General features: G+C 41.1%; 1 protein-coding gene across 1 annotated transcript in view; it reads right to left on the reverse strand.

The window, feature by feature from the left end:
* Window positions 1–3,139: 3,139 nt before the first annotated feature.
* LOC124042881 (potassium voltage-gated channel subfamily H member 7-like) overlaps window positions 3,140–25,804 on the reverse strand; it is a 102,293-nt gene continuing 79,628 nt past the window's right edge. The window contains exons 11-15 of the mRNA XM_046361015.1: window positions 22,284–22,489; window positions 17,095–17,188; window positions 16,688–16,921; window positions 5,685–5,841; window positions 3,140–3,737 (exon numbers count right to left, since the gene is read on the reverse strand). Of these exons, the coding sequence (XP_046216971.1) occupies window positions 3,482–3,737; window positions 5,685–5,841; window positions 16,688–16,921; window positions 17,095–17,188; window positions 22,284–22,489 (947 nt within the window). The 3' untranslated portion in view covers window positions 3,140–3,481. The remainder of the gene's footprint in view (window positions 3,738–5,684; window positions 5,842–16,687; window positions 16,922–17,094; window positions 17,189–22,283; window positions 22,490–25,804) is intronic.

Here is a 25,804-nt window from a genome sequence, read left to right on the forward strand (position 1 = left end):
TGAGACTGGGACGGAGGTTCACCTTCTAGTAGGACAATGACCCTATGCATACTGCTAAGGTAACACTAGAGTGGCTTAAAGGGAAACATTTAAATGTCTTGGAATGGCCTGGTCAAAGCCTGGAATAAAATTGGGATTTTTACCATATGATGTACACAACATAACACTTTGAAGGTGCAAAATATTTGTTGTTGTGACACAAAAGTTAATAATTAAACATTTAAAAAAACATTTGTTGGTTGCATAAGTATTCACCCCCCTGAGTCAATACTTGGGAAAATCACCATTGACAGCAATTACAGCTGCAGTCTTTTTGGCTAAGTCTTTACCAGCTTTGCACATCTGGATCTTGCGATTTTTGCCCATTCTTCTTGGCAAAATTGCTCAAGCTCTGTCAAGTTGGATGGGGACTATTGTTGAACAGCAATTTTCAAGTCTTGCCATAGATTCTTAATCGGATTGAGGTCTGGGCTTTGACTGGGCCATTCTAAGACATTCAGGATTTTTTAAAAACACTCCAGTGTAGCTTTGGCTGTGTGTTTAGGGTCATTGTCCTGCTGGAAGGTGAACCTCTGCCCCAGTCCCAGGTCTCTAGCAGACTGAAACAGGTTTTTCTCTAGAATTTCCATTAATTTGGCTCCATCCAACTTGCCCTCATTCCTGGCAAGTTTCCCAGTCCCTACTGATGAAAAGCATAACATGATGCTGCCACCACTATGCTTCAACGTAATGAGAAGTGTTGGCTTTGCGCCACACATAGCGCTTTGCTCTAAGGCCAAAAAGTTTAAGAGCCCCTTTCAACATGTTTGCGGTGTCTACCAAATGGGATTTGATATAGTTTTTTTCAGCAATGGCTTTCTTCTCGTCACTCTCCCATAAAGCCCAGCTTTGTGAAGCATCCGGGTGATAGTTGTCACATGGATGGTTTCTCCCATCTCAGCTGTGGCTCTCTCCAGCGCCTTCAGAGTTACCAGTGGCCTCTTGGTTGCATCTCTGACTAATGCCCTCCTTACCCGGTCACTAAGTTTTGGTAGAGTTGTGGTTCCATTTTTTCCCCACTCCTAATTAAATCAATTTTAATTACGGGTTGTGACAGAATAAATGTGAATTCTTATGCAAGGCACTGTAATACTATGTATGCATAATAATTTAGTACAACTATAATCTCAAACAAAAAAGTCAGAAGTATACAGACAATGCCATTATCATAGATTATATTGTATGCTACTTTTGGTTCAAATAAGAAGTGCAAAATTGTTTAACATACTAAGGTGAAAACCAATGTACTGCCTTGTGAACATTCCAACATCGCACTTGCTTGTCAGGAGTATGACTCAAAGCTACCATGCAACAATAACACTCCCAGTTAGGCACATTAGCCTATCTACCTAAACAAGCACGTACGGTGTCTGTGTTGCTGGCAGTGTAACATCAAGGGTGTCCATGTATATATTTAACGATGCAGATAATTTCAGGAGGAAAACTACAAGATACTTCACATATTGAAATGCAATAAATAGTCAATAAAACCCTGAGTCACACTTCAGAGAGAGAAGACACGCAAACAGAAAGGAGAGATCTACACTACCAGTCAAATGTTTTAGAACACACTCATTCAAGGGTTTTTCTTTATTTTTACTATTTTCTACATTGTAGAATAATAGTGAACACATCAAAACTATGAAATAACACATATAGAATCTTGTAGTTACCAAATAAGTGTTAAACAAATCAAAATATATTTTATATTTCAGATTCTTCAAACAGCCACCCTTTGCCTTGATGACAGCTTTGCACACTTCGGCATTCTCTCAGCCAGCTTCACCTGGAATGCTTTTCCAACAGTCTTGAAGGAGTTCCCACATATGCTGTGCACTTGTTGGCTGCTTTTCCTTCAATCTGCAGTCCGACTCATCCCAAACCATCTCAATTTGGTTGAGGTCAGGGGATTGTGGAGGCCGGGATGCAGCACTCCATCATTCTCCTTCTTGGTTAAAATAGTCCTTACACAGCCTGGAGGTGTGTTGGGTCATTGTCCTGTTGAAAAACAAATGATAGTCCCATTAAGTCCAAACCAGATGGGATGGCATATCACTGCAGAATTCTGTGGTAGCCACGCTGGTTAAGTGTGCCTTGAATTCTAAATAAATCCCAGTGTCACCAGCAAAGCACCCCCACACCATAACACCTTCTCCTCCATGCTCTAAAGTGGGAAATACATATGGAGAGTTCATCCGTTCTCGCACACAGCGTCTCACAAAGACACCATGGTTGGAACCAAAAATATCAAATTTGGACTCCAGACCAAAGGACAAATTTCCACCGGTCTAATGTCCATTGCTTGTGTTTCTTGACACAAGCAAGTCTCTTCGTCTTATTGGTGTCCTTTAGTAGTGGTTTCTTTGCAGCAATTTGACCATGAAGGCCTGATTCACACAGTCTCCTCTGAACAGTTGATGTTGACATGTGTCTGTTTCTTGAACTCTGTGAAGCATTTTATTTGGGCTGCAATTTCTGAGGCTGGTAACTCTAATGAACTTATCCTCTGCAGCATAGATGACTCTGGGTCTTCCATCCTGTGACGGTCCTCATGAGAGCCAGGTTCATCAAAGCGCTTGATGGTTTTTGCGACTGCACATAAAGAATCATTCAAAGTTCTTGAAATGTTCCGTACTGACTGACCTTCACGTCTTAAAGTAATGATGGACTGTCATTTCTCTTTGCTTATTTCAGCTGTTCTTGCCATAATATGGACTTGGTCTTTTACCAAATAGGGCTATCTTCTGTATACCACCCCTATCTTGTCACACCACAACTGATTGGCTCAATTGCATTAAGAAGGAAAGAAATTCCACAAATAACTTTTAAGGCACACTTGTTAATTGAAATGCATTCCAGGTGACTAACTCATGAATCTGGTCGAGAGAAGGCCAAGAGCGGGCAAATATGTCATCAATGCAAAGGGTGGCTATTTGAAGAATCTTCATTTTCAAATATATTTTGATTTGTTTAACACTTTTTTTGGTTCCTAAATGATTCCATGTGTTATTTCATAGTTTTGATGTCTTCATTACTATTCTACAATGTAGAAAATAGTAAAAACAAAGAAAAACCCTTGAATGGGTAGGTGTTCTAAAACTTTTGACCGGTAGTGTAGCTCTATGGCCTTGGAGGCCCTGGGTCAGAGACTGGCCTAGATTTGGAATGCTGATGCCCCGTGTTGGGTTTGTTGTATGTGTGTCTTTGTACAAGTAGTACTGTAAGGCTGTCCTCTCTGGGTGAATCATCCATATAAGCCAAGCCTGACACCGAGTCTTTGAATTCCTGATGGCTCCTCTCCAAGTTAAGTTCAGGACTCTGATAATGTAAAATAAATAAGAGCAAACACACACATTTCAACATAAGTGTGCTTCCACCATTAGAAAGTATCTCAGAACTCTTGGAGTCGGTCATCACTTTTCAAATATGATATCAATCCCATTTATAAAAAAAGTCTTGGTCCTTGATTGCCATTGTCTGTTTGTTCTGTGGGAATCAACAGTTCAGTACGTACTTGTGGTGATGAATGGCTGAAGCAATGGCTGCTGGTCAAAGCAGCGATTGGCTGACCCCTAACTGCAGGCCTTTGATAGTCTGGACTGGCAGTCACAGTGCTATAGGCAGGAGGTCCCAGGGTAGACTGCCTCTGCAGGAGCTGCAGGATGGTCTGAATATCTGATGTCATCTGGGACTCCAACCTGCAAACACAGATGGAAGGCAGAAATTAACTTCTACTCTTGGTTATAGGGATAAGGGACTGGAGGCTAAGGAGGGATAAGTTTAACACAAATCAACAACTATACTGCCTCTAGGCTATCGCTGTTTTGTTTTTATTGTACAGTCATCTAGGCTATCACTGTTTTGTTTTTATTGTACAGTAGTGGAATATGTCAAATTCTAGCACTAGGGGGAGCTTGTGATCTATGTTTACAGTATCATCATGGTTGTCAATGAAATCAAAAGTCATGGGAACATGTTTTATCAGCTCTCTCTCTCTAGTAGGAGTCATAATGAATATTCAGTATGGGTGGGGTAACAGTGTCTGTGGAGGGGATTTCTAGCTACCTCACACTCACACATTGTCTGTAATAATAATAATGGATGGATATCCTCCTGCTATCCATCACCGCCTGGTACGGCAACTGCTCGGCCTCCGACCGCAAGGCGCTACAGAGGGTAGTGCGTATGGCCAAGTACATCACTGGGGTGTTAGAGGAAGGACCTAAAAATTGTCCAAGACTCCAGTCACCCTAATCACAAACTGTTCTCTCTGCTACCGCATGGCAAGTGGTACCGGAGCGCCAAGTCTAGGTCCAAAAGCCTTCTTAACAGCTTCTACCCCCAAGCCATAAGACTGCTGAACAGGTAATCAAATGGCTACCTGGACAATTTGCATTGACCCCCCCTTTTTATGCTACTGCTACTCACTGTTTATTACCTATTATCTATGCATAGTAACTTTACTCCTACCTACAGTACATGTACATATTACCTCAATGACCTCGACTAACCTGTACCCCCGCACATTGACTCGGTACCAGTCCCCGCTGTATATATCCTCGTTATTGTTATTTTATTGGTTCTCTTTTATTTTTTACTTTAGCTTATTTTGTCAATATTTTTCAAAACTCTTGTTTTTCTTAACTCAATTTTTGGTTAAGGGCTTGTAAGTAAACATTTCACGGTAAGGTCTACACCTGTTCTATTTGGCACATGTGACAAATTCAATTAAGTTTGATTCGATTTGATGTGACAAATAAGATTTAATTTGAGGTCTCCTATTCTTTGTGATTATTCCTGCTAAAACTACCACCTGCTGTTTGTCTGTCTGCTCTCGTCAGCCTGCTGGTGCAGGTGTTGTTATCTCTCCTCTCAACCTGTTTGACTGCGTCAGGAAATAATGGGGATTCAAATGTAACACTGCACTCGGAACAAGTTTTGTTGTGATGTTGTTTGAATTTGTATTTGTTGGAGAGTGTGTGCTGTTATTTTTCGTATATGTTTTAATAACTTTCAGACACAATCTGGGTGACTTGTCTATTTGGGATTCATAGATTTCAGTCATGAGGTGCCGCAGGGCCAGACGGATTCACAAAATGCAACAGTAACAACAATTGACTTTTTAATGTTAATTCTGAATTTCCATTGTCTCCATGAAACAGAATAGAAAAATGAGAGCTTTATGAAATCACTACCTGTTTAAGTGCAGTACAGGCCTACCTGTTTAAGTGCAGTACAGGCCTACCTGTTTAAGTGCAGTACAGGCCTACCTGTTTAAGTGCAGTACAGGCCTAACTGTTTAAGTGCAGTACAGGCCTACCTGTTTATGTGCAGTACAGGCCTACCTGTTTATGTGCAGTACAGGCCTACCTGTTTAAGTGCAGTACAGGCCTACCTGTTTAAGTGCAGTACAGGCCTACCTGTTTAAGTGCAGTACAGGCCTACCTGTTTAAGTGCAGTACAGGCCTACCTGTTTAAGTGCAGTACAGGCCTACCTGTTTAAGTGCAGTACAGGCCTACCTGTTTAAGTGCAGTACAGGCCTACCTGTTTAAGTGCAGTACAGGCCTACCTGTTTAAGTGCAGTACAGGCCTACCTGTTTATGTGCAGTACAGGCCTACCTGTTTAAGTGCAGTACAGGCCTACCTGTTTAAGTGCTCTTGGAGCTGATCTAAGCGTTGCTCCACCTCTCCGTATGTGATTTCACTGGTGTCGTCATCCTCGCCCCTCAGGTCCTGCAATTGTGCTGACTCATGCAGGTAGTCTTGGGGCTTCTCGCAGTCCCATTTGTCATTGCACACATCTGGCGAGGGAGGGAAACACACATTCTTTACAAGTTCACATGTGGGTCAGAGCATAGGAGCCTGTTAATCACTAAACCAACCAACCAGTACAATAGAACACTATTAATCTTTTGGTGAAAAGCTGCTGTGTATCGTTCCTTGTGTTTGTAATTTATTTGCCTAGCTAGTGTTTCAGGAGACAACATTGTTTTCTATGTCATAGTGGGTCAAGTAGGTCAAGTTCCTAAGCTTCAAGGACAAAATTGCATTTTTGGAGAGAGCCAAGAACTTGAGAGGAACCAACATCTTCCTCAACGAGGACTTCTCTGAAGATTTGTGCAAGAGGCGGAAATAACTTATCCTAACTATGAAAGCTACCAGAGAGTGTTGGGACATTGCTTACATCTGCTACGACAAGCTCATTCACCATGTTCCCTCCCAAAAGCCAGGGAGGAGTGAGAGAACCAAGCATCCGGGTCAGTAGCTTCAGCTCAACAGCACACACTCACAAGTGCCTGATTAACTGACTCTATTAGCCAAACAATGTTTAAATTTTTATTTAACTTTTTAAAATAAATTATTTATATTTCTGATAAGCTACCCAGGAAAGGGCTAAGAATAGCCCATATTAATATATGTAGCTTTAGAATGAAAGGTTCATGAAATCAATAACTTGCTAACATCAGATGGCATTCATATACTGGCCATCTCTGAAACTCACTTAGATCATTCCTTTGATGATACAGCAATACAAGGATATAACATCTACAGAAAAGGCAGGAATGACTATGGGAGAGGTGTTTCTGTATAGGTTCAGAGCCATGTTCCTGTAAAGCTTGGAGAGGATCTCATGTCAAATGTTGTTGAAGTGTTGTGGTTGCAAGTTCACCTGCCTCATTTAAATCCTCTTCTTTTGGGGTGCTGCTATAGGCCACCAAGTGCTAACAGTCAGTATTTGGATAATATGTGTGCTATGCTTGATAGTGTGTGTGATGTTTAACAGAGAGCTCCGGGTGACCTGAACATTAACTTCCTCTCTGTATTATGACCCAGGTTATCACTCAACCAATAGTGTTGGATTTGTGACTTCCACTCGTATGGATCATATAGTCGCTAATGCTGTAGAGCTTTGCTCCAAAGTAATATCAGTTCCCATTGGCTGCAATGACCATAACAATGTGGCAATAACAACAAAAGCCAAAGTGCCAAAGGTTGGCCCTAAGGTATGTCATTTATAAGAGATCATGCTAGATGTAGTTCTCTCCGGACTCTTTTGTTGACCAGCATGCACCTGTAAAGAAATTAACTTTGAGAACTGCTAGAGCCCCCTGGATTGATGATGAATTGAAAAAATTGTATGGTTGAAAGATTTTGTGCAAAAGGTGGTAAACAAGTCAGGCTGCTCAGCTGTTTGGTTGACATACTCTAAATGGAGAACTTTTCTGACTAAACTTAACAAAAGGAAGAAGAAACAATATTACCAAACCAAGATACATTACATAAAACACAATGGGAAAAATATTTTGGAGTATCTTAAATGATATCACGGGCAGAAAATCAAAATCATCTCCATTATCCATTGAAGTTGATGGGTCATTTATAATAAAAGCATTTGATATTGCCAATTATTTCAATGATTACTTCACTAGTGAAGTTGACTAATCCAGAAGTGAAATGACAAAATTCAACAGTGAACCATCATATTGTTTTGTGTAAAAGATCTAATAATGAAAGATAAGGATTGCTGTTTGAATTTAGTCAAGATAGTGTGGGAGAGGTGGAAAAACCATTGTTATCCATCAATAATAATAAGCCACCAGGTATAGACAACCTTGGTGTGAAACTATTGAGAAAGGCAATACAGTCTGCAACCAATTTGCTATATCTTTAACCTAAGCCTAAAGGAGTATGTTTGTCCACAGACGTGGAAGGAAGCTAAAGTAACTCCACTACCTAAAAATAGTAAAGTACCCTTGTCTGGCTCTAACAGCCACCCAATCAGTTTGCTGTCTGTTTTTAGTCAACTGGCGGAGAGAATCGTGCTTGACCAAATATAATGCTATTTTTCAGAGAACAAGTTAACTACTGACTTTCAGCATGCATATACTGTAGAGAAGGGCACTCAATGCGTACCACACTAACTCAGATGACAGGTTAAAATAAATGAATAATAATCATGTTAGATTTCATTGCAGCCTTTGATGTTATTGATCATAAATTGTTATTGAAGAAATTCACTTGCTGTGGCTTTACATCAACTGCCATAACATGGTTGGAGAGTTATTCATACAACAGAACCCAGAGTGTTCTTCAATGGAAGCTTCAGATATGTACAATGCGGTGTTCCTCAGGGCTGTTGCCTTGGGCCGTTACGCTTCTCTATTTTTACAAATGATTTGCCACTGGTTTTACACAAAGCTAGAATGACTATGAATGTGGATGATTCCACACTCAACATGTCAGCACCCAAAGCCAGTGAGCTCACTGAAATTCAGTGTAGTTGGTTCAAAACATTCTCTAAGACCATTGATGTTGAAGTTAAAGTCCTAGGTATAACATTGGATTGTCAATTATCATGGTCAAGTCATGTTAACAAAGGTGTTGTGACGTTGGGGAGGGGTATGTCTGTTATAAAATAAAATAAATCATATTTTTTTTACACAAATCAAGTGTACTAGTTGTTGGTTTTGCCCCATCTTGATTAGACTCTGGTAATATGATTAAGCTCAGCAAAGAAAGACCTAGCAAAGGTGCAGCTGGCTAAAAACAGAGCTGCACACCATGCCCTTAACTGCATATACAGAACTAACAACAACATGCATGCCAGTTTTTCCTGGTTGAGAGTTGATGAGAGATTAACTGCTTCTCATGTAGTTTTTATGAGAAATATTACTGTGACGAAAATCCCAGATTGTCAGCATTATCAAATAGCATTCAGCTCAGACAACCATACACAACACCCCACAAGACACGCCGCCAGGCAGGGCTTGACATGAACTTTTTTAGCCACTTAGGATAGATGTTTTACCTGTCCGAAAGCTGATGTCACTTGTCCGTAACACCATCAGTAAAAGGGTGACTGAATATGACTGAAGTAAATAGGAGGGATCTGAAATCATTTTCTGCTCTTGCCATGTATCACGTGTCAAACTCGTTCCATGGAGGGCCGAGTGTTTTCGCTCCTCCCTTGTACTTGATTAATGAATTAAGGTCTTTGATTAGTAAGGAATCATCTCACCCGGTTGTCTAGGTCTTGAATGTAAAAACCACTAGTCCCTCTATGGAATGAGTTTGACACCCCTGCCATAGACGATGTTATCGCCCCCTAGCGACCATCCAAAATAATGTACCAAAAAAAAGTTAATAAGTAAATACAAGAAGACTGGCTGGCATTCTATGTGAGGGAGAAGAGGAATCATGACATTGACAAAATATATTTAGTGGAGCCAAATATTTAGCAAGACCTATCTGGCGATCTGTGTATGCCAAAGCGAGTAGATGTAGACAAGTGACACAGTCAACGAGTCTCGCTGGCTGTGTGTCTTGTGAAGGGTTATAAATCATCATGGGCTCCAGAGCAACCATGCTGTCTTCAGAACTGGATAATCATAAGCTGATTCACATTCTTCCCTCATCCTCCTCTCATATTAGGCCTAGGTTTCTACAGTGCCTTGCGAAAGTATTCGGCCCCCTTGAACTTTGCGACCTTTTGCCACATTTCAGGCTTCAAACATAAAGATATAAAACTGTATTTTTTTTGTGAGGAATCAACAACAAGTGGGACACAATCATGAAGTGGAACGACATTTATTGGATATTTCAAACCTTTTTAACAAATCAAAAACTGAAAAATTGGTCGTGCAAAATTATTCAGCCCCCTTAAGTTAATACTTTGTAGCGCCACCTTTTGCTGCGATTACAGCTGTAATTTTGCACATCAAGAGACTGAATTTTTTTCCCATTCCTCCTTGCAAAACAGCTCGAGCTCAGTGAGGTTGGATGGAGAGCATTTGTGAACAGCAGTTTTCAGTTCTTTCCACAGATTCTCGATTGGATTCAGGTCTGGACTTTGACTTGGCCATTCTAACACCTGGATATGTTTATTTTTGAACCATTCCATTGTAGATTTTGCTTTATGTTTTGGATCATTGTCTTGTTGGAAGACAAATCTCTGTCCCAGTCTCAGGTCTTTTGCAGACTCCATCAGGTTTTCTTCCAGAATGGTCCTGTATTTGGCTCCATCCATCTTCCCATCAATTTTAACCATCTTCCCTGTCCCTGCTGAAGAAAAGCAGGCCCAAACCATTTTGTTAAAAAAGTTTGAAATATCCAATAAATGTCGTTCCACTTCATGATTGTGTCCCACTTGTTGTTGATTCTTCACAAAAAAGTACAGTTTTATATCTTTATGTCTGAAGCCTGAAATGTGGCAAAAGGTCGCAAAGTTCAAGGGGGCCGAATACTTTCACAAGGCACTGTATATGCGTTGTATGTACTGTAGGTTTCACGTTGCTAGAATAATATGTAAATAAGCCTAGGCACACTACGCATTTCTTTTAAAATGTTATCCTCAGCTGTAGCCTATTTCTTTTCTATGTCTTGGTATTGTTTGCTCAATACTTATTCAAATGTAAAATATGCAAATTTGGGAAATTAAACACTATTAGAATAGTTTGAAAAATAGTCTTCATACCTTTAAAATGTGTCTTCGTGCTTTTATAATATTTCAGTTAGTAGGATTAGACTTTTGGTCGTTTGGTTCACAATGGCAAGGAAGTTTTTTTTTTTTTGCCTCACATGCAATCATCATTTCTGTATTATAATGCTGTAAGGTTTGTTCAAATTTCTCATTTGATCTTTATATATTGCTATTGTTTCTTCTATCTCTTTCATTATTACTTTAAGCCTCTCATGTTTCTGGATTATTCCAAAACAACTTAAAACTTTTTGATATCGCCTAGAACTGCGGCAGGAGAAATCTAGCATGCATTTAAGAGTGGCTTAATAGGTGTCATGCCCTGACCTTAGAGATACTTTTTATTTCTCTATTTGGTTAGGTCGGGGTGTGATTTCGGGGTGTGATTTGGGGAGGGCATTCTAGTTTTTCTATTTCTTTGTTGGCCGGGTATGGTTCCCAATCAGAGGCAGCTGTCTATCGTTGTCTCTGATTGGGGATCATACTTAGGCAGCCTTTTTCCCCACCTTAGATTGTGGGATCTTGATTTTGTATTGTTACTGTGTAGCCTGCAGAACGTTACGGTCGTTTATATGTTGGTGTTTTTTGGTGTTCAAAAAAATTAAGTAAGATGTACGCTTACCACGCTGCATCTTGGTCTAATTATTTCGTCAACGAACGTGACAATAGGTCAAGTCATACTCATATCAAATGGAGAGGAAATAGAAAATAGAAAGACGCTTTAACACACAACTATTTTGTTGTTGTGTTGTTTGTATTATTTTTGTTGTTGCATTGTTTGTATATAGTTGTAATTGAACATTTGCGTGACTGCCCTTGTCTATCAGTGTATCAGTGTTTTGTTACTTGTCCTGTACTGTTTTTTTTGTGTACTCCAGGAAGAGTAGCTGCTGCTTCTGCAAAAGCTAATGGGGATACAAATAAATAAACAAATAATGAAGTAGTGGGTCGTAGTCAGGCTAACTGTGGTGTTATCTCTGCTAGACACACTGCTAATGCGTGCTGTGTACATTGATTAATGCTGGTGTGGGTAAGAGCGGCTCTTTTGGGATTTGAAACAAATGACAGGCTGATAATGAACTTTAATCACGTTTGTCTGATGTAGCAGGAGCCTTTGGAACGCCCAGACTGAAATTCACACTCCTCTTTCTGTTGTCTCTTTCTTCCTCTCGAAACATTAGGCTATACATTAAATATGAAATGGTTGTCTCTTATTATTATAATCTATTTAGATGTGACAGATTACAAAAAGGGGGAGGAGTGGCTATTTATGTAGAATTTAATTTTATGGCGTCCCAATCTTGAAATATTTCTGTTCCCAAGAAATTTGAGCTCCTGGTTGTAGATGTGTCCATAAACTAGAATACACATTTATTTGTTGCTGGGATTTACCCCCTCATGCTGCCATGGTGGATGCTATTGGTGCTTTATCTGAGTGTTTATTTGACTGCTCTTCCCTCTGCCAGCATCTAGCTGACTCGACGTTAAACCCGTCAACTTCCAGTAAAATCTTTGTTTCATTTCAACCATATACGATCTGTGACGTACTAGAAGCCTTGTTTAAGATCGATGTCAAAAACAAATCCACTGGGGCTGATATACTTTATCCATTTTGGCTGCAGATCTCTGCCCCCCTGATTGCTGAATCATTAACCCATGTGTTTTACCTGACAATTATATCTGTTACTATCCCCAAGGTTTGGAAGGTGGCCCATGTACTCACCCCTTCACAAAGGTGGTGACCCTTGTGACCGGAATAATATTTCCCTATGGTATTTCTAAACTTTCCTGCCTAGCTAAAATATTAGAATCCTTGATTAAGTCTCAGCTAAGATCTTATTGTAAATGTACATCATTCGGGTTTTAGACCAGGTCATAGCGCTACCTCTGCTGCATCTCTAGTTATAAATGATAACTCGGTGGATAAAAGGCAACATTGTGCTGCCCTCTTCATTGACCTGTCAAAGGCTTTTGATACTGTTGATTACACACTGCTAATTCAGAGGCTTTCCTCAATTGGCCTAGACCAGGCTGTATGTAACTGGTTTAAAAAGTACATGACAGATAGTATCTACTGTTGGATTCGACATTTGGAACATTATTAAGATATTAAATCAATGATAGAGAAGAAGAATGGTTCCCTGTAGAAAGACAGGTGGCTTTGGAATGTGTTGGGTGGACGGGAGGAGAGCAACGTGTTGATATAGGGGAGACAGATGGACCTCTGTGGATTAGGTGAAGGAGGGGTTGAGGTCAGGAGGTGAGGTGAGGTCAGATCCCCTGAAGGGAGTAATAAGGGTTTAGTATCCTGTTACTCTTTTCCTGTAGAACCATGTAAGGATTGGATAGAAGGAGGAGTGTCTTAAGTGGGATATATATATATCTGTGATGGGAGAAATGTTGGGTTGTCTGAATTACAGCTGTACAGAACCTTTGGGCAGAATTAAACTTGGTTAAAGCTTCTCTAGAGTCCGTGAGTTATTTACTCTGAAAAATAAGAACCTAACACTTCTGATGGTGTTAAATCAGGTTTCCTGGGTATTATGAAAGGTGTCCTGCAGGGGTCGATTCCTGGACTCTGCTCTTCTTACTGTTTACATTAACAATATCGAGTTCTCTGTAAAAAAATGTAACTTATACTGTATGCTGATGATGCTGTTGTGTATGCTATTGCCTCATGGTTGACCAGGCTCGATCTGAACTACAGTCTACCTTCATTGTAGTACAGAAAAACTTTATTGACCTGAAATTGGTATTGAATGGACGTAAAAAAATATTATGCGCACAAAAATAACTCTGATTTAAGCATACAGTTGAAGTCGGAAGTTTACATACACTTAGGTTGGAGTCATTAAAAAAATTTTTCAACCACTCCACACTTGTTAACAAACTATAGTTTTGGCAAGTTGGTTAGGACATCTACTTTGTGCATGACACAAGTAATTTTTCCAAACAATTTTTCACAGAAAGAGTATTTCACTTATAATTCACTGTATCACAATTCCAGTGGGTCAGAATTTATATAAGTTGACTGTGCCTTTAAACAGCTTGGAAAATTCCAGAAAATGATGTCATGGCTTTAGAAGCTTCTGATAGGCCAATTTACATTATTTGAGTCAATGGAGGTGTACCTGTGGATGTATTTCAAATCCTACCTTCAAACCCAGTGCCTCTTTGATTGACATCATGGGAAAATCAAAAGAAATCAGCCAAGACCTCAGAAAAATAATTGTAGACCTCCACAAGTCTGGTTCATCCTTGGGAGCAATTTCCAAACGGCTGAAGGTACCATGTTCATCTGTACAAACAATAGTACACAAGTATAAACACCATAGGATCACGCAGCCGTCATACCGCTCAGGAAGGAGATGTATTCTATCTCCTAGAGATAAACGTACTTTGGTGCGAAAAGTGCAAATAATTCCCAGAACAACAGCAAAGGACCATGTCAAGATGCTGGAGGATACAGGTACAAAAGTATCTATATCCACATAACCTGAAAGGCCACTCAGCAAGGAAGAAGCCACTGCTCCAAAACTGCCATTTAAAAACCAGACTACGGTTTGCAACTGCACATGGGGACAAAGATCACACTTTTTGAAGAAATGTCCTCTGGTCTGATGAAACAAAAATTGAACTTTTTGGCCATAATGACCATTGGTATGATTGGAGGCAAAAGGGGGAGGCTTGCAACTCGAAGAACACCATCCCAACCATGAAGCACGGGGGTGGCAGCATCATGTTGTTGGGGTGCTTTGCTACAGACAGGACTGGAGCACTTCACAAAATGGATGGCATCATGAGGAGGAAAATGATGTGGATATATTGAAGCAACATCTCAAGACATCAGTCAGGAAGTTAAAGCATGGAAGTTAAAGCTTGACCCTAAACATACTTCCAAAGTTGTGGCAAAATGGCTTAAGGACAACAAAGTCAAGGTATTGGAGTGGCCATTGTAACTGACAGTTAGACTTACAGGTTGTCGTTGTCTTTTGTTTGAATTGTTTATGTGTCCGCTGTGCGGGGGAAATGATAATACAAGCGGAACTACGTAGCTAATACTGTTGTAACGGGGATCCTTATTGTAGCAACACACTTTTGGAGGGAAGGCAATCCTGCGCTGTGTTAGCTAAGTTTTCATGTCATCGGGTGTAGTTCATAAAGGTTGAAGAGTGTATGTTAGGATGAAGTGTGAATTCATGCCAGGAATAATAAGTGTGAAGTTTGATTTCCTCCCTTCTGTAATAAGCAGCCAATGAGGTATTTTTTTCCTTTATTCATGTGTTTAATCTGAACCCGTTATATCGCCGGTTAAACTGTTATGTATGTAAGCACTTCAGAGTTATACCAAGCTAATAAGTCACTCGTAAGATAAGGTTGTAAGAGTGTGCTTAACTGTATTCTTCATTTACTTTATAGTTCTCACGGAAGGTGATAATTCTGACTAAAACTACAGAATAAAGCCGCCAGTTAAAATCAAGGAACGGTTGTGCTCGTGGTTACTGAAGGGAGCTACAGCCATCACAAAGCCCTGACCTCAACCCTATAGAAAATGTGTTGGCAGAACTGAAAAAGCTTGTGCGAGCAAGGAGGCCTACAAACCCGACTCAGCTACACCAGCTTTGTCAAGAGGAATGTGCCAAAATTCACCCAATTTATTGTGGGAAGCATGTGGAAGGGTACCCGAAACGTTTGACCCAAGTTAAACAATTTAAAGGCAATGCTACCAAATACTAATTGAGTGTATGTAAACTTTTGACCCACTGGGAATGTGATGAAGAAATATAAACTGAAAAAAATAATTCTCTCTACTATTATTCTGACATTTCACATTCACAAAACAAAGTGGTGATCCTAACTGACCTAAAACAGGGAATTTTTACTAGGATTAAATGTCAGGAATTGTGAAAACTGAGTTTAAATGTATTTGGCTAAGGTGTATGTAATCTTCCGACTTCAACTGTAGGTCCTGCCTCTAGCTAAATGGTAGAAATCAGATTATTCAGTCGATATCCCTATTGGTCTTAGATTATGGTGACATCATCATTGCACATGTTGATCTTAAGCTTCCACAGGCAGTTTGGAACTCGGTAGAGAGTGTTGCAACCGAGGACAGACAATTTTTATGCTCTGTGTTTCAACACTCTGCGGACCCATTCTGTGAGTTGTGTGGCCTACCACTTTGCGTATTAGCCGTTGTTGCTCCTAGATGTTTCCACTTCACAATAACAGGACTTAAAATTGACCGTTGCAGCTCTAGAGGGGTAAACATTTGACGAACTGACTATTTGGAAAGGTGGCGTTCTATGACGGCGCCACGATGAAAGTCACTGAGCTCTTCAGTAAGGCCATCATACTGCCAATGTGTGTCTATAGAGACTGCATGGATGTGTGCTCGATTTTATACACCTGTCAAAATGGCCGTTACTGAATTACCTGAATCAGATAATATGAAGGAGTGTCCACATACATTTGAATACACTATACATGCAAAAAAAAAATAGAAAAAAGAAGAAACCCACACACCGCTCTTGATAATATCACTGCTCTTTAATAAGCTTTACGTATCGGTCTCACGACCGTAGTCAGAGCTTTTGTGAGTTTTGTTTAATTAGCACCTTTATGCTTGGTAGGCCGATGTCCTCATTGTGGTTTTACAGACGTGTTTAATACGTTTTATGTACACACTTTATTTGAATATTTATGAAATGCATATTGTTATATTTGGTAGCACTTATTTGTTTTCCCTCGACTCCAACCCCATTCGATGCGTGGAATGGATGTGGGTGGGGCTATGTGTACATAAGATTGCTAATTAAAAACACTCACAAAAGCTCTGACTAAGGCCGTGAGGCCGATACTTAAAGCTTATTAAGTGATACTATCAAGAGCAGTGTGCGGGTTTCTTCTTTTTTCTCATTTTATTCAACAGTTACAGCGCACCTGTAAAAATGATAGCTCAGATGTGCTAGTGCCTTTTGAATTTTGGTATACACCATGTCTGCAAAATGCACCATATTGGCTATATTTCTGTACTTAGAAAGTTATACATCTTGAAAACTTGATTGCTGACAAGCTAAATATGTTGGGACTATATCAACAATGTATAATGAAACCAATGTTGTTCAATGTTTGAGCACAGTAAGGGTTATGATTGTATTTCTGCTCACCAATGTTATTGTCACAAGAGGGAGTTCTCTCCATGCTGTCTCGTGCCTGGATGTCTCTGGTGTTCCTGGAGTCGTGCCCCAGTGCAGGGTCTTCGACCGAAGGACACCCCTGGATGGCTGGCCCCAGGGACCTCTGCTCCTCCTTCCCTGAGTGTTTCAGGTCAACTGAAGCTCTCTTTAGTCCTGAGTAGGACTCCCTCTCCGAGTTGTTTTCCGTTTCCTTGTTGCTTCCTCCTGTGGAATTGTAATCAACACGAGTCAGTGGAACACACCCGTGCTTCTAGTGCCACGGAGAGAATGCACTGAACTCTTCTGGGACTTAGAAAGGTGCTCTGTGAAAAATAACAATAAAACAAATGCATGCACAAAAGGAAGCGCTCGTTTCGGAGAATGTATATGGAACCCACCTTTAGTTGGATGTGGTGTGAAGGAGATTCTTCTTGCGCTCTTTGTGCTCTTAACATCTTCTGGATCGGAATCACTAGCGTGAGAATACGCAGCCTGTGTAGATGGAAACATCAACACGTACAATCACTGAAATGGCATTCTAAATGGCACCTTATTCCCTTTATAAGAAATAGGGTGCCATTTGAGATGCACCTTAGGCCCATCTCCTAAATGTAATGTACTATTACATAATGAATATTGTATAATCTGCTACAGCAACATATTATAGCAGTGGCCATGAGCATAGCTAAAGGCCCAGTGCTGTCAGACACTTGATTGTCCTGTGTTTTATATACACTCACCGGCTATTTTATTACGTGCACCCATTTAGGGTCGGACCCCCCTTTGCCACCAGAACAGCCTGAATTCTTCGAGGAAGTCTACAAGGTGAAGGAAACATTCCACAAGGATGTTGGTGCATGCTGACACGATGGCATCATGCAGTTGCTGCAGATTGGATGGCGGTACATCATGCTGCGAACAGCCTGTTCCATCTCATCCCAAAGATGCTCTATTGGGTTGAGGTCTGCGCAGGCCACTCAAGCAAACAGAACTCGCTATCATGTTCCAAGCGATGTTTTCCACTCCTCAATTGTCCAGTGTTTGTTTAATCTTGTGCCCACTGGAGGCGTTTCTTCTTGTTATTAGCTGATAGTAGTGGAACCCGGTGTGGTCGTCTGGTGCAATAGCCCATCTGTGACAAGGATCAACGAGTTGTGCGTTCTGAGATGCTGTTCTGCACACCACCGTTGTACTGTGCCATTATTTGTCTGTTTGTGACCCACCTGTTCGCTTGCACGATTCTTGTCATTCTCCTTTGACGTCCCTCATCAACGAGCTGTCCCCCCCCCACAGGGACTGCCACTGACTGGACGTTTTTTGTTTATCGCACCACTATCTGTAAACCCTAGACACTGCTGTGTGTGAAAAAACCCAGGTTAGCCCGCCTGACACCGGCGATCATACCACACTCAGTTGCTTAGGTCACTAGTTTTGTCCATTCTAATTTTCAATTGAACAGTAACTGAATGACTTGAGGCCTGTCTGCCTGTTTTATATAGCAAGCCAAGGCCACCTGATTGACTGTCTGTAGGAGCGATCAATTTATGTGAATGGGGGTGGTGTACCTAATAAACTGGTCAGTATTTCCACACTGAGGTTTGAATAATACTGTGAAATTGTGAAAATGATGATAATGCCAAGTGCTGTTGAAAAGACTGTCTGATATCTCAAACTGTTTTGGTGGGATGGAGTATTTACATGCCTGCCTAGTGACATCACCAGGTGGTAAATTAGTTAATAGACCAATAAGAAAGAGTTCCAAACCTCTCTGCCAATAACAAATAATTTTTCGTTTTCCCCTCCCTACTCAGACCATTCACAAACAGTCCTAGCAAAAATGTTATATCTTTGCTAAGAAGCTATTTTTTCATTTCTTTTGTCCATTTTAATTGAAAACAAACACTGTGAGCTAGTTAATTGTTACCCAGAAGTTATTCAAAATTGAGATAAAGAACAGCTGCATTGGACCTTTAAGGAATGCTAAGTAAAGTCAGTGTAGATTACCTTTTCGAATACAGGGAGTGGTTTTTGAAATAGTATTACTGATTTACCAGGATTATATTTAAGTGATAATGCCCTCGAAGCCGGAGTTTGGCCGGCAAACTGTGCCAATATATCCTCCAAACACCGGCTTCAAGGGCGTTATCACATTTATACACATATTCAAATAATGATTTACATACACTACCGTTCAAAAGTTTGGGGTCACTTAGAAATGTCCTTGTTTTTTATGAAAGAAAAGCTCATTTATTTGTCTATTAAAATAACATCAAATTGATCAGAAATATAGTATAGACATTGTTAATGTTGTAAACAACCATTGTAGCTGGAAGCAGATTTTTTTATGGAATATCTACATAGGCGTACAGAGGCCCATTATCAGCAAGCATCACTCCTGTGTTCCAATGGCACATTCTGTTAGTTAATCCAAGTTTATCATTTTAAAAGGCTAATTGATCATTAGAAAGCCCTTTTGCAATTATGTTAGCACAGCTGAAAACTTTTGTACCAATTTAAATAAGCAATAAAACTGGCCTTCTTTAGACTAGTTGAGTATCTGGAGCATCAGCATTTGTAGATTCGATTACAGGCTCAAAATGGCCAGAAACAAAGAACTTTCTTCTGAAACTCGTTAGTCTACTTTTGTTCTGAGAAATGAAGGCTATTCCATGCGAGAAATTGCCAAGAAACTGAAGATCTCGCACAACCCTGTGTACTACTCCCTTCACAGAACCGTGTAAACTGGCTCTAACCAAGTATATATTTTCAGAGTTTCAATGAGTTGTAAAAATGTCTCAGAGAACTCTGCTGAATTCCCCCAGTTGAAGGTCAGCGAAATTAACCTAGGCTACTTAACGTTACTCGTTCTGTATTTTAAGTTGTTATATTATCATTAGAAGTCTATTATCAGGTAAAAGCATATACTTATTATTAATAATTTCTCAAATATTTATTAGCTAATCATTCAGTCGAATACGCTATGCTACAGACATTGAAGTTGTCTTTGAGCGTTAAGGGAACTCGGTCCACGAAATTGTTATTATATTTTTCAATCTTGAAATACAAGGGTGAATGTTATTAATCAGTGACTGAAATTTCACACTACGTGATATTCACTTCTGAACTTGGAGACTTGGGGAGCACTTAAAGTGTTGTAGAACGCCCCTCTGAATAACGGGGCGTGGTTTTGGCATAACTGCGTTGTGAAAAAGAAAGACGGCATCAGGACACTGTTGTTCAGAACAGCTAGTCAACAACTAAGTTAACACAATCACTTCAAAATGAAGCTGGAAAGACTGCAAACTAGCTGCACTTTGTTTCATTTTACCTTGTTAAAATTAAAATGTCTTTGTATACAGTGCATTCGGAAAATATTCAGACCCCTGGACTTTTCCCACATTTTGTTACGTAACAGGCTTATTCCAAAATTGATTTAAAAAAAAATCCTCATCAATCTACACACAATACGCCATAATGACAAAACAAAGGCAGGTTGTTCGAAATTTTAGCAAATGTATTAAAGATTTTAAAAAACTGAAATACTTATGTAAATAAGGTATTTCAGTTAACGCTTTTCTATGAGACTCAGAATTGAGCTCAGGTGCATCCTGTTTCCATTGATCATCCTCGAGATGTTTCTACAACTTGATTGGAGTCCACCTGTAGTTAAGATCAATTAATTGGACATGATTTGGAAATGCACACACCTGTCTATATAAAGTCCCATAGTTGACAGAGCAAAAAACAAGCCATGAGATAGAAGGAATTGTCTGTAGAGCTCCTAGACAAGATTGTGTCGAAGCACAGATCTGGGGAAGGGTACCAAAACATTTCTGAAGCATTGAAGGCCCCCAAGAACACATTGGCCTCCATCATTCTTAAATGGAATAAGTTTTGAACCATGAAGACTCTTCCTAGAGCTGGCTGCCCGGCCAAACTGCTCAATTGGGGGAGAATAACCTTGGTCAGGGAGGTGACCAAGAACCCGATGGTCACTCTGACAGAGGTCCAGAGTTTCTCTGTGGAGATAGGAGAACCGGCCAGAAGGACAACAATCTCTGCAGCACTCCACTAATCAGGCCTATATGGTAGAGTGGCATGACAGAAGCCACTCCTCAGTAAATGGCACAAGACAGCCTGTTTGGAGTTTGCCAAAAGGCACTTATGGACTCTCAGACCATGAGAAACAAGATGCTCTGGTCTGATGAAACCAGTATTGAACTCTTTGGCCTGAATGCCAAACGTCATGTCTGGAGAGAAACCTAGCTCCATCCCTACGGTGAAGCATAGTGGTGGCAGCATCATGCTGCGGGGATGTTTTTCAGTGGCAGGGACTGGGAGACTAGTCAGGATCTAGGGAAAGATGAACGGAGCAAAGTACAGAGAGATCCTTGATGAAAACCTGCTCCAGAGTGCTCAGGACCTCAGACTGGGGCAATGGTTCACCTTCCAACAGGACAACAACCCTAAGCACACAGCCAAGGCAATGCATGTCCTTGAGACGCTCAGTCAGAATGTCCTTGAGTGGCTCAGTCAGAGCGATTGGTCATCTCAGGAGAGACCTAAAAAATAGCTGTGAAGCGACAGTCCCCATCCAATCTGACAGAGCTTGATGGAATCTGCAGAGATGAATGGGACGAACTCCCCAAATACAGGTGTGCCTAGCTTGTAGCGTCATACCCAAGAAAACTCTAGGCTGTAATCGCTGCCTAAGGTGCTTCAACAAAGTACTGAGTAAAGGGTCTGAATAGTAATGTAAATGTGATATCTGTTTTTTCAAAATTTGAAAACATTTCTTTAAAACTATTCATTATGGGGTATTGTGTGACGATTGATGAGGGGGAAAAAACTATATAATAAATTTTAGAATAAGGCTGTAACGTAACAAAACATGGAAAAAGTTAAGGTCATAAAAATGATGTCAGCTGATTCATGATAACGACTGGCTGAGAAACGTTGCCTGCCTGTCTGTCTCGTTCCGACTCCCGACACCTTCATTACTATGGGACAGCTGGAGATCGAATTTGAATATTGAAACAATGTTGCAAATGTTGGACAGACAGACAGCAAAGTTTATCCAAATCTCCGCTGTTGAAAACTAAATGTTATTCTAAAGAAAATGTGAGAATGTCTAGATGGTTTTTATAGTGGAGATTAAGTTTGCGCAGTCAGATGGAACAGAGTAAATAGGCATTTTAACATCATAGATTTAGCCGGTGGTAACTTGTGGAATAGACACTGGCTGGAATGTGGTTTTAACCAATCAGCATTCAGGATTAGACCCACCAGTTGTATGAAATATTTTATCTTAGACAATCTCATATGGCAAGTCTTATTTTTTTCTGTTATTGTCAGGACTTCATTGTTAGAATATGATACAGCATAAGATGCATCCCAAATGGCACCCTGTTCCATATACTCTATAGTACACTACTTTTGACCAGAGCCCTACGAGCCTTGCTCACTAAAAGGAGTTCACTATAAAGGGAATATTGTACCATTTGGGACACTACCCATGTTTACTGACCATACAGTTTTGACAGAGAACCCAATAGGCTTGTGTTAGGGCCATCTGATGTAAATGTACCTTGCCATTCTCGTCTCTGAGGTCGAATGTCAGCTCCAGATTTTTCCGGAAAAAATCAGCGAACTCAGGGTACATGTCAAGCACCTCCAGGAGATCTTCCCTCTGGATTGTGTGCAGGTCACAGTAACTCAGGGCTCTGACGTCCGCATTGGACTTCCCAGGCTTGGAGTACAGATGTATCATTTCCCCAAAGATGTCATTCTTCCCTGGTGAGTAGAGAGCGAGAGAGTAGATTGGGTTAAGTTCTTAGAGAGAATTATCAGAATACTCTAGCCATCAGGTATCTGGTTTGAGTCTCTCAGTAAATATAAGATGATCATAAACTCGTCTCTTTTTCAGGACCCTGTCTTTCAAAGATAATTAGTCAAAATCCAAATAACTCCACAGATCTTCATTGTAAAGGGTGTAAACACTGTTTCCCATGCTTGTTCAATGAACCATAAACAATTAATGAACTTGCACCTGTGGAACGATCATTAAGACACTAACAGCGTACAGACAGTAGGCAATTGAGGTTAGTTATGAAAACTTAGGACACTAAAGAGACCTTTCTACCGACTCTGAAAAACACCAAAAGAAAGATGCCCAGGGCCCCTGCTCATCTGCGTGAACGTGCCTTAGGCATGCTTCAAGGAGGCATGAGGACTGCAGATGTGGCAAGGGCAATAAATTGTAATGTCCGCACTGTGAGACGCCTAAGACAGTGCTACAGGGAGACAGGATGGACAGCTGATCGCCCTCGCAGTGGCAGACCACGTGTAACAACACCTGCGACGGGATCAGTATATCCGAACATCACACCTGCGGGACAGGTGCAGGATGGCAACAACAACTGCCTGAGTTACACCAGGAATGGACAATCTCTCCATCAGTGCTTAGACTGTCCGCAATAGGCTCAGAGAGGCTGGACTGAGGTCTTGAAGGCCTGTTGAAGAAAGGCAGGTCCTCAGACATCACCGGCAACAATGTCATCAATGGGCACAAACCCACCGTCGCTGGACGAGACAGGGCTGGCAAAAAGTGCTCTTCACTGACGAGTCGTGGTTTTGTCTCACCAGGAGTGATGGTCGGATTTGCGTTTATCGTAGAAGGAATGGCCTGTACTCTGGAGCAGGATCGATTTGGAGGTGGAGGGTCCGTCATGGTCTGTGTGGGTGTGTCACAGCATCATCGGACAGAGCTTGTTGTCATTGCAGGCAATCTCAATGCTGTGCGTTACAGGGAAGACATTCTCCTCCCTCATGTGGTACCCTTCCTGCAGGCTCATCCTGACATGACCCTCCAGCATGACAATGCCACCAGCTATACTGCTCATTCTGCACATGATTTCCTGCAAGACAGGAATGTCAGCATTCTGCCATGGCCAGCGAAGAGCCCGGATTTCAATCCCATTGAGCACGTCTGGGACCTGTTGGATAGGAGGGTGAGGGCTAGGGCCATTCCCCCCAGAAATGTCTGGGAACTTAGTGGAAGAGTGGGGTAACATCTCACAGCAAGACCTGGCAAATCTGGTGCAGTCCATGAGGAGGAGATGCACTGCAGTACTTAATGCAGCTGGTGATACAGATACAGACTTTTGTTTTTGACCCCCTCTTTGTTCAGGGAGACATTATTCAATTTCTGTTAGTCTCATGTTCAGTTCATGTCTCAGTTGTTGAATCTTGTTATGTTCATACAAATATTTCCACATGTTAAGTTTGCTGAAAATAAACGCAGTTGACAGTGAGAGTACGTTTCTTTTTTTGCCACGTTTATATTCTCAGAAGATTAGGAGAACGGCTCTGTCTGTCTGCGTGTAACACAGGAGACTGCTGAGGAAAGGGCGGCTCATAATGAAGACTCTAATGGAGCATAGGGAATGGCATCAAACACATGGAAACCATGGAAACCATGTGTTTGATACCATTCCACTTAAGGTGCCACCCACCTCCTGCGTAGTGTAGACTAATGCACTAGACTGGTGTGGAGAAGGACGGCCTGTCTGGGTTTGCCTTTGAGGATATGAAAAGTAGAGTGCCTATTTTCTTTCTGTCACTATATGCATTGTCAACTCAAGGTCTGTACATCAGTGGACTTGATCCATGATTTAAACAAAGTAATACAGTATACAGTATATCCGATAGAAACAAATTTGATGTGATGAGCACCGTTTGAGTTAGGGATCAACATACTTTGCTTGTTCAACTACAAAAAGGAATTGATTGTTGTGATAATGAGATGCAATGCATTTGTTAAATTTGGAATTACTCTTGTATAATGAATTATATTATGCTCTTCACAAACGTGAGAGACCAGTTTGTCAGCTCTCAGCGGGTGGCGTGTATACAGTGTATAGTTTAAAGGGCATCTTAAGCCACTCGTCATCGGGCTTAAGGCGGCCTTTCAGTGGTGCCAGGTCTTAGTAAATGTCAACCCATGTGCAGCATTGTGTGTGAATGAGATGCAATATGTTGGACTGCTGTGTGGCTTTAAGTGACCTATGAGGAGTGGCCTCCAGCCTCAGTGTTCCACCTCAGCAGGGACCTAACACACGGCTGCAGCACAGCAGAGTGGCTCAGAGTAGAGGCCCACACTCAGCTCTCACACCAAGGCTTTGTATCATGATTACAATAGAACACTTGCTTACAATAGAACACTAGCCTACTACAAACAATTCACATGTTTTGGGTCTCAAAAGCATCCATTAAGCCTATACATACAAATGGATTTCTCTGTGATATATTAATACTGTATGTTTTGTTATCAAATACGCTGATCTACAGTACGAGACTTGCATATTCGACACCTGAATGTATTTTATACTAGTTACTACTAGTCTTATCTGGTTAGGATTTCCCCGCTAGCACAATGGATCGGGGCCGATTCTGGGCGAGAGTCGGGGCACTTGGGCTGAGAGTCAGACTCGGCCGACATCATGTGGCCCGAGTCTGGGCCGCCTCAGGCACTATTACTTATGGCTAGGATGCGGGGATTGTGCTTGGGCCGATTCCGGTGTGAGTTATCTGGCCCAAATGGGGCTCGAGCCGATTGGGGATACTCTCTACTCTCTGGCAGATGATTACATGGGCTGCTTTATATAACATTTCATTATTTATTTATTTCCCCATATTCTCTCATTGTTTTTGTGATTAAAATAAATAGAATTAACATTTCAAATAAATTCTTTAAGAGTCCTGTTTAAGTAGTATTTTAGTATTTGGACACATTGTGCAAGGAAATTGACAAGCATGAAAAACCTTGTGCATGGAGCCTCCCGAGTGGCACAGCGGTCTAAGACACTGCATTGCCGTACAAACTGCATTGGTGCAAATGCTAGTTCGATACCCATGCCGGCAGTGACCGGGAGACACATGAGGCGAAACACAATTGGCCCAGCGTCGTCTGAGTTAGGGGAGGGTTTGGCCAGCCTGGGTGTCCTTGTCTCATCATGCTGTAGCGACTCCTGTGGCGGGCCGGGTGCATGCACACTGAAGTGTTGTTTTTTTTTCGGGGGGTAGATGGGTATAATTTGTATGCATAAA

The sequence above is a fragment of the Oncorhynchus gorbuscha genome, linkage group LG09 (genome assembly GCF_021184085.1).
Source record: "Oncorhynchus gorbuscha isolate QuinsamMale2020 ecotype Even-year linkage group LG09, OgorEven_v1.0, whole genome shotgun sequence".
In the NCBI taxonomy this organism is placed as follows: Eukaryota; Metazoa; Chordata; class Actinopteri; order Salmoniformes; family Salmonidae; genus Oncorhynchus; species Oncorhynchus gorbuscha.